Raw genomic sequence first — 10,061 nt, 5'->3', positions numbered from 1 at the left:
GGACCCAGGCTTCCTTCCAAGTAAGTAGGGGTTGAGTGGGGTGGGGGAGGGAGTGGGGCGGAGGTGACCCTAACCCTAACCCAGTCTCCCCGCTCACCTCATGGCACAGCTGTCCCGCAGGTCAGTGTGGGGCAACAGGGCTCAGTCCCAGCTGCCTGGCACATGTGCTGCCGCTGCTGCATCACACGGATACAACTCGGCTCGGCTCAGCAAAGCGCCATGGCTCAGGCTCTGGGTGACAGCTCCAGCAATCCTGAGCTGTCAGAGAGTGTGCGGCACCGTGCGGTGCCCTACCGAGCCGGGCTGCACTTGTGCAATGTGGCAGTGGCAGTGCGGGTGCCAAGCGACTGGGGCTGAGAACCACTGCCCTCCGCTGCCCCACACTGCGCAGGGGGGCTGTGCCATGAGGCCCTGAGTGGCCCTGACAGCCGCTGCTACTACTGGTGAGTGTGGGGATGCTGGGGCTGGGTGCGGGGGTGAGAGGGGGCTGGGACCAGCCAAGGGAGCGAGCTGGGGGATGGGGGAGTGAGCAGGGGGCCGGAGAAGTAAGCAGGGGGGAAGGAGTGAGCAGGGAGTTGGGGCTGGGTGAGGCAGCAAGTGGGGGTGGGCTGGGGGCACGTGGGCCCTGCAGAGGGGCTGTAGCCCCATGTGAAGGAGCTGTGGCCATGTGGGGGGAACGGGGGGGGGGGGACTGCACCTTGTGGGGGGGGTAGGGGACCCACTCCTTCTGAGCAGCCCTCCTTATACATCTGCCCACACCCACAGCCCCCCCACAATCTACCCCTTAACCCCACACCACCCCCACAAACCCCTCACCCACATACCTGGCCCTGTGGGGCAGGAGTGAGGGGAATGGAGTGGGGGTAGGCTGTAGGTTGAGAGTCAGGGGCAAGGGCAGGGCACTGGCATATCAACACTGTTCAGTGCTGCACATCTTGGTGAGTGAAGGGGGTAGGGGCAGCTCTGATTTGTCTATGACAAAAAAGCCAAAAGTCAATGCAAAACTGTATAGATATTTAGCATTTATTTTATTATGATGATAGAGGCACTGGCAGGCTTCCAAATTGCTTTAAAATTGTAAATATATCAATAAAACATTACCCAACTCATTTGATCTCTCTCTCTCTCTCTGTATATATCTATATATCTATATATATATATACACACACACACACACATATGATATATCTAGTGGTCTTTTGTTTTAATTGTGGGAGAACATGGATTTTGGGATATTTTAGAGTGACTTTGGGATTTTTTTTTATCAGGGATTTTGCAGGATTTAAATAGGGAAGACCAGAATTCTTGCTAGTGAGGCAAGTGGCAGGACTCAGGCAGAGGAGCCTGCTCAGAACTGGCACCTAGGACCCAGCTGGAGGTGGTTGACCTCCTGGCCACTTGGGATCAGGAGGACATGCTTTGACAGTTCAAAGCAGGCCATTACGCTGAGAATATCTTCCAGGAAATAGCTGCCCAGATGACCAGGTGGTGGCACACATGGCAGTAGTGCTGCACAAAGGCCAACTGTGCAACCACAGTCTGCTGGCAGCTGGCCCAGAGGTGCAGATGTCTCTATTGGCCATGCAGTCCTCATCCAGGTCTGGCAGGGCCACAGCCTTGGAGCTACTTGCTGTCAAAGGTGGCAGCAGGTCACAGCCAGGCAGCAGTCCCCACTGCCAGACTGCTGCAGTGGGTAGAGGGTGCAGGGAACTCTCATGGCTGTTTCAGCAGTCCAGCTGGCACAAGGGGTAGTGTCCTCAGGTACCAATTGGCTGGGCCCCAGAAGCTCCTGAGAGCGAGTGGCCCTGAACTGCTCACCAGGGCAGCTTTTTATATTGCTGGGGCCAACACAGGTGCTGGCCCCAGCTTCTAGCTCCTCCTGGATGTAGATCCAGGAGCCAAGCAGGGTTAGTTTGTTCCAAGTGGCACAATTTGCCCCACACCAAAGTGTGTTTCTGGGCACATGTACTGAGGCAAAAAGCCCCAGTTCAAACTTGCGCCACTTCTATTTGAGCTGCTGCAAGTGCATGTGCCTGCATGTGTGGATGCACCCAATGAATCCTAAGTGACTCTATGAGGAAGTTAGTATGCAGTAAGATCAGATGTGAATTTACAGCACGTATGTGGAATAGATGGTGCACTGTAAGTTCACTCTAGCTTATTCTGCTTATTGTAACGATGTTAAGCAGTTAGGGCTTGCGTATAATGAAAACTGAACTTCCTCCTAATCTTTTTAAGCACCTTCTTCTAATGTAACAACCCCACCCTCTCTATACATCCTAAGTAAAAACATTTAAAATTGTCTCAGTACAAGAGTATCCCACTGCTCATTAACTAGGGATGTGCAAATATTTATTTCTATTCATAATATATCTTGCTAAACTAGTTTTCTTACAACTCATTGCTATTTTCTTTGTTTAATAATTACTTATCCACTAGGGTGTTATGACTAAGGCTATGATTTTGGCACAATTCTTTTTAATAAATGTCATAGAAGAGGTGTGGAAAATGCAGTATTCAAGGAAAAGTGCCAAAGCATGCTTGCTACATGTTGACAACAGTGAAACAGTACCTTACCAGAGCTCATTTCTCTATCTGGACCACTGCCTCATAGGAGTTGTAGTTTGGAGGGCTATTGCCCCCATTCTTTCAGCCAACATCTGTGGCTGAATTACACCTTCCATGATCCTGTGTGCTCTTCCCTTCCATAGAATGCCAGGGTCCTCCTGATTCTGAGTTTCTATGTTATGGTTTCCAAACCTCCATGGCTGCTGTGACAAAAATGTAGTCTTAGTTATGACTGGTGGCCTGTGTTAAATAACCATCTAACTAGTATGGACTGGAGAAGTAAATACAGGTACTCCTCACTTAACGTCATCCCAGTTAAGGTTGTTTCGTTATTACATCACTGATATATTAGAGAACATACATGTTTAAAGTCACGTAATGTTTGGTTATGGCTGTTTGGCACCGCCTGCTAGTAGGTAACTCTTGTGACGTAATTGGATTTGCTTAACACCATTTTGCTTAAAGTTGCAATTTTCAAGAACGTAACTATGATGTTAAGTGAGGAATAGTTGTACAGCTCTTCTAAATCAACTAAAGAAGATACTGTTACATCCATTTTAAGAGTTTGCTGAGCTCTATGGTCAGTACAACAAAGTATTCACCTTCATAAGCCAATAAGAGTAGTAGATAGATGTCACTGATAACTGTACCCATGTTTAAAAATACAGATCAGAAGCTTTTTAAAAAACAATCAACCATGTAGTTAAATAGATAAAACACTTTATTCTAATCTATTGGTATATGCTTTGTAAAAAAAGTCATTATATGTCCAGATAATCTAATACAATTTACTTACAAAATATGCTTTGTATAAACTATAAAACCCTTTTATTTTGATTAGATAGGTCATTCCTTTAATATATTTTGCATATGCCACACTCTATTACTGTCTTAATATCCATTCATGCTGATACACTACTTTTCCTTGCCTCTCCTAGAAAATCATATGCTACCTCTGAAATATCAAAAACTTTGTGAACAGTTTCTGAGGACAGCAGAGAGTAGAGCGCACCATCATTTTCGCGGGTCTGCTTCAAAAAGTCAGCAATCACTTTCCAGCGAGAGGCTTCTGACTCTTCATCTGCCCATTTATGTTTTGGGAGGAAAGTAGACTGGAGAAGAGGGAAGACAGAGTCATGGTACACCAGGGTAAATACGGTCTTCAAAAATTCTTGATCTCTCTAGAAATAAGAATATAAAAGCGGTCAGTACTCCATGCTTGAAGGCATTTCTACAGAAGACTGTATATTCCAAGCAAAACAGTAATCCTATGGACTACTATCCCCAGTGTTAAAACAAGAGGCGGGAATATTTGAACGCTCATGGCGCACGGGCCAAGTCTCGGAGGACTGGAAAAGGGCCAATGTGGTCCCCATTTTCAAGAAGGGGAGGAAGGAGGACCCGGGCAACTATAGGCCAGTCAGTCTCACCTCCATCCTTGGCAAAGTCTTTGAAAAAATTATCAAGGTTCACATTTGCGAGAGCCTGGCAGGACAAATTATGCTGAGGGGAAACCAGCACGGGTTCGTAGCAGGCAGATAGTGCCTGACTAATCTAGTCTCTTTTTATGACCAGGTTACGAAATGCCTGGACACAGGAGTAGGGATGGATGTCATGTACTTAGACTTCAGGAAGGCCTTTGATACAGTATCCCACCCCATACTGGTGAACAAGTTAAGAGGCTGTGACTTGGATGACTACACAGTCCGGTGGGTGGCGAACTGGCTAGAGGGTTGTACCCAGAGAGTTGTAGTGGATGGGTCGGTCTTGACCTGGAAGGGTGTGCGCAGTGGGGTCCCGCAGGGCTCGGTCCTTGGACCGATACTCTTTAATGTCTTCATCAGCAACTTGGACGAGGGAATGAAGTGTACTCTGTCCAAGTTTGCGGATGACACAAAACTGTGGGGAGAAGTGGACACGCCAGAGGGCAGGGAACAGCTGCAAGCAGACCTGGACAGGTTGGACAAGTGGGCAGAAAACAACAGAATGAAATTCAACAAGGAGAAATGCAAAGTGCTGCACCTAGGGAGGAAAAATGTCCAGCATACCTACTGCCTAGGAAATGACCTGCTTGGTGGCACAGAAGTGGAAAGGGATCTTGGAGTCCTAGTGGACTCCAAGATGAACATGAGTCGGCAGTGTGACGAAGCCATCAGAAAAGCTAATGGTACTTTATCATGCATCAGCAGCTGCATGACGAAAAGATCCAAAGAGGTGATACTTCCCCTCTATCGGGCGCTGGTCAGACCGCAGTTGGAGTACTGCGTGCAATTCTGGGCACCGCACTTCAAGAGGGATGCGGATAACCTGGAGAGGGTCCAGAGAAGGGCTACTCGTATAGTTAAGGGCCTGCAGGCCAAGCCCTATGAGGAGAGACTAGAGAAACTGGCCCTTTTCAGCCTCCGCAAGAGAAGGTTGAGAGGCGACCTTGTGGCTGCTTATAAGTTCATCACAGGGGCACAGAAGGGAATTGGTGAGGTTTTATTCACCAAGGCGCCCCCGGGGGTTACAAGAAATAATGGCCACAAGCTAGCAGAGAGCAGATTTAGACTGGACATTAGGAAGAACTTCTTCACAGTTCGAGTGGCCAAGGTCTGGAACGGGCTCCCAAGGGAGGTGGTGCTCTCCCCTACCCTGGGGGTCTTCAAGAGGAGGTTGGATATGCAGCTAGCTGGGGTCATCTAGACCCAGCACTCTTTCCTGCCTATGCAGGGGGTTGTACTCGATGATCTATTGAGGTCCGTTCCGACCCTAACATCTATGAATCTATAAATTTTCAGATAATCCGAGTTGATAAATCCATGATGCTTTAATAAAAAATCCCTATGATATAAACTACAGCATTTTCACATTGCTATGTACTGTGTATGCAAGTTGTTTGCATCTCATCTTGTGTATATTAAATGCTGGCCTTAATGTTTCTTTCACCACACTTTCATGCACTGAGATACTATGGTACCAAGGGAGTCCAATTTTATTTGAAGATGCTTCCCCTGATAAAACTGCATTATGAAAAGTGACAGAGAAGATGTTCTTTCCTTTATTCTTTCCACAAGGGTCAAGCACCTGTAATTCCAGCCCTTCCTTGGATATCACTTCTATGGACTCCAGGCCACTATCCAAATGGTCTTGGTTGCTTTATCCCCAATACCTTCAACATCAGCTCATTTGCCTCCATAGTGGTCCATTCCAGAAAACTAGAGATGAAGACAATAATCTAAAATCTTTCTTGTGATGGGCAGACATTACAGAGTATAAAGACAGGTGAGCCTTTGTATTCTAAAGGATTCTAGATCTACCTGAAAGCATAAGGTGTATAGAGTCCTTTAAGAGGGCACAAATTGGATTGCTGTTGTTCATTCATCAAAAGCTTTCCTTTATGCTGGCTACACAATTTGACTGTCAAGAGACCTTTGAAGCAGAGCCCTGGATTTTAAAAAAGGAAGCATTTTCTTCTACTAATACCTCTCAACCCAGTCATTGGTATCAAAATTATTAATTTAGTTACAGTCAGGGGTCTTGGACTAGTCTTTGTATGTCTATATGCTTCCTCTACCAACCTTATTGATTTCAATCTTTTTCTGTTCAAGGAGGCTTGTGCTGGAGTTACTATAAACAAATGGGTTTTGTACACCATTTAGGATGATTATACTACACAGTTCCAGACGACACTTTTTTGCATGTAGCCCTGTCCCTCTTCAGGAAACACTCCCACATGAATGTAATGCAATGAGAGGTAGGTTCACCATCAAAGCTTGCTGTGATAGATTCTGTACCTTAGGGAGAAGGGGCATTATTTTTCTTCATTTTTAGTAACAAAGAAGAAGGGAAGAGGATATCCCATATCAGACCATAGGTGCTGAATTCATAGGCTAAGTACAGACAGCCAAAAAGCCAAAGCAGAATTGATCCAATCTATGCAGTTTTCTCTAACCAGAGTTAGAGAAAGCAGGTAGATGCCTGCAGTGGCTGAGGTGGAAGGCTGGGGCACTCCCGCACACCTCCCAGCATGCCGGACATTGCCAAGGACAGCCAAGCCCAGCCGAGCAACTGTGTCATCCCTCACTGGCTGTAAGGCACATGCCTCCCCACACTGCCCTGTCATCTGTCAGGCAGCTGGCAGCAGCCTGCAGCCAATGGAGGGACGTATGAATGCCCCCACTCAGCAGCATGGGGGGACCCTGGGCTTTGTCCAGGTTGGGGGTACTGGGGTCCATCCCTGGCAGGAGAGAGGTGGGGGGAGCAGAGGAGAGAGTTGCTAGGGTAAGGCGGTGCCAGCAATGCACCCCACATAAGGACATTATGGGTGACATGCATAAACCCTTTCTACCTTTTTCTTAATAGAAGAGTTCAAACTTTGATACACAATCTATTGCCTGTGCCTTACCTTACCAGGCAGTGAGGTACAAGAACAAGTTTCCTACACCAAGAAACAATTTTGTTAAGGGCGTGGCATATTGTAAATCAAGTTTAACTTGACAGCTTTGCATTTCCTGAGAGACATTGACGAGCTGGCAGACTAACTGAGCAGGAAAACCTCCATCTTGCACAAACTGCCTCTAAAAATATTTATTTTCTGATTCAAGTCATGCAAGTGGCAATCCCTTGGGTGTGTTTTACTACCATACATCATAAGTGTTTCATAGTTGGTAGGGTCAGAAGGGACCTGAGGAGATCATCTAGTCCGACTCCCTGCCATGGCAGGAAAGAGTACTGGGGTCAAACGACCCCGCCCAGATGTTCGCCCAGCCTCCTTTTAAAGACCCCCAGGGTAGGAGCCAGCACCATTTCTCTTGGAAGTTGGTTCCAGGTCCTAGATGCCCTGACATGTTCTTCCCTTTGTTCTCACATACAGAAACACTTTGGATCAGCAGGAGATGCCTTTCTGATTCAATGGTCATCTCACCTGATATGTCTTTCCCCCAGTACTTTTCCAGGTCCAGAAGAAAGTGTGACAGGACAGGACTTGGGTAATCCAAATAGCTCCTATGCTGTCCTTCCCTTCTCTGCTTCTCAAATTTTACACACTTGTCTAATCACCAGTACATAACACTATGACTTCAAAAGAGCATGGTTTCTTAGAATAGGGTTCTTGTTCTACATCCAGACCCTAAGGTTCTTGTGGTATCTGGATGACCTACAGTGGCTGCTATGCATACATTTTGAACATCCTATTGCAATGTATGTGGCCCTCCACTACAAGAACTTAAACAGCAGAGTCAAAGCATTTTTCCTCTTGGGCTCCTATTCATATTTGCAATGTGACACAATCTTCTGTTTCTTTTATTCTGGACCACTTGTTATTGTTAAATTCAATGAATACAGAGTTAGTGGCAACCTTGACTTGCTGTCTGATCATACAATGTGTCTTGCTTTAGTCTCATCAAATAGTTAATATATTTCTCATGTTTATCTACCAGTCCAATAAAATTAGCTTTCATGGGACTCAAACTTAGTTCTTTCAGCGCTGAGAAAACCACTGCCGGAACTGTCATTTTCTTGCTTGATCCATTATTTAGCAACAAAGGTGGCATTTTCAGTGGCCACTCCTTCAGCGCTGAGCAAACTGTAAACAGTGAAGTCTCTTGTAGATTTATTCTGAAAATGATTTCAGGATTTCATGTGAAATAACATATACACTTACTGGAGCTTTTCCCAAGACCATTTTCATTTCAGAGGGCACATAAAGGGTGCCTATAGACGTGCAAGGAGGCTGCTCTGATGCACTTTAATTACAGAGCATCAGAGCAAGCTCGATTAATTAGCATACTCCAGCAGCCCCCATGTCTTGTGTATCAGCATCCCCACAGTTCAAAATGGTTAAAGCTTCCCTGCCACCATTTTGAAGCACAGGGAACTTGGTTATATGAGACACTGTGGACGCTTTAATTAGAGTGGCTCTCGGAGTCGTTTTAATTAAAGTGACCCCTGCCCCAACACCTCCAGAGCATGTGCAAAAGAGCCCAAAGTGCCTAACTTGTTTGTATGGAGAGCCACCCTTGAAGGGAAGACCAGTTTTGGCTCTCAGACTACTGAACTGGATTGTGGACTGCCTCAAAACAGCAAAATATCAATAAATTAAATCTCCCAATTCATATTAGAGCTAGTTCAACCAAGGCTCAGGCTGTCTCAGTGACATACCTTGGTTGGGGTCTGCAGAACAGATAGTAGAACCCTGGCTCATGTTGGCTACCATTATATGTAGGGACCTACCAAAATCACAACTGCATAATTTTCACAGAAGCCACATTTTTGGGCAGGCTCTGTGAAAAAAAAAAGTGTGGGCTCCACACTTTTGGTGGGCTTGCTTAAAAAACCCCCCAACAAAACCCCCCAAAACTTACTGGCAAGGAGAAAAGCATGCAGGAAGCCCTGCAGTCTTGGAGCAAAGGTGAGAATGTGGAGGGGGAGGGCCGGTGGGAAGGGTGTGCAAGGGAGGGGGAGGAGGCAGGGAATGGGGGAGGCAGGATGGGGGGGGGGGGGGGAACGGAACTGTCTCTACAGGGGGCAGGGTTATGCAAATAATGGAATGAGGGGGAAGGAGGCAGAGTGATTCCCAAAGGTGGGAGGTGTAGAATATGGGTGGAGTTATGCAAAGAATGGAATGAAAGGTGAGGAAAGGAGTGGAAGAGTGAGACTGGAGGCAGGGTTATGCAAATGAAGGCTCAGGGCTATAGAGGGGAGGAGGGGTTATGTAAAATTACATATGATTTAATGGTTTCCCGTGGCTTAAACAAGGTTATTAAACTGTGGTTTCAGGTCACGGGCCAATCTGTGGGGAGGGGTGGGACTCCTGGGGCCCCTCAGCCAATCAGAGGCATGGGGTGGGGCCCTGCTGTGTTCAACCTGCAAATATGGTAGCCAGCCCTGTGATCTGCCCTTGAAATGGGCTGGCCAGCCACCTCCTCGAGTTTGGTAAACCTCTAATTATGTGCTACTGGCAGTATAAACAGCAGGTGCCTATGTGGGAATTGTTATTCAGATGAACTCCTAACTCCCAGCACCTACAGAACCAGCCTGCTTGCTAATAACCTGAGTAAGACCCACATATACTGGCACTGAAAAGAGGAGGAAATGAAAGCTGCAAAGCCATGAGTGATAGTCACCTGCAATGCTATGTTAATAATGAAAAAAGCTAGCTAACATCACAACTTTATTTCATAACCCTGCTCTGGTAACTTGCTACTATAAATATGGATGAAAAAAAAGTGAAGGTCTGCAGTTAAAGGACTTATTCTTTTCTGACTCTATTATAGTAAAGACAAGAATAGCTGAAACTAGCCACAACACTGATAGAAATGCTTCTGTTTTTGTAGCTTTAATATGATGCTGAGAAAACCTGTACTTCAGTACCTTCTCTGATCTCTTTAATGTGCTCTCTTTTTCTGCCCAAGCGCTCTGAAATAAAACACAAAACATTATATCAGACTGAGTTTTAAAAATTGTGAAGATGCACATCAAGACAATTTTCAGTTGGAAGAGGTATTTCTTTG

General features: G+C 46.2%; 1 protein-coding gene across 4 annotated transcripts in view; it reads right to left on the bottom strand.

Annotated features, from left to right (window-relative positions):
* Positions 1-3,271: 3,271 nt before the first annotated feature.
* NPHP1 (nephrocystin 1) overlaps positions 3,272-10,061 on the bottom strand; it is a 69,625-nt gene continuing 62,835 nt past the window's right edge. For 2 of the 4 annotated variants that reach the window (XM_006258099.4, XM_019480106.2), the window contains 2 exons: positions 9,922-9,966; positions 3,272-3,749 (listed from right to left, as the gene is read on the bottom strand). In XM_006258099.4, the coding sequence (XP_006258161.4) occupies positions 3,471-3,749; positions 9,922-9,966 (324 nt within the window). In that variant the 3' untranslated portion in view covers positions 3,272-3,470. The remainder of the gene's footprint in view (positions 3,750-9,921; positions 9,967-10,061) is intronic. The other 2 variants (XM_019480108.2, XM_019480105.2) reach the window with 2 other exon arrangements.

The sequence above is a fragment of the Alligator mississippiensis genome, chromosome 1 (assembly GCF_030867095.1).
Source record: "Alligator mississippiensis isolate rAllMis1 chromosome 1, rAllMis1, whole genome shotgun sequence".
Classification (NCBI taxonomy): Eukaryota; Metazoa; Chordata; order Crocodylia; family Alligatoridae; genus Alligator; species Alligator mississippiensis.
The sequence above is the reverse complement of the archived record's forward strand: the minus strand, read 5'-3'. Positions and strand labels throughout refer to the sequence as shown.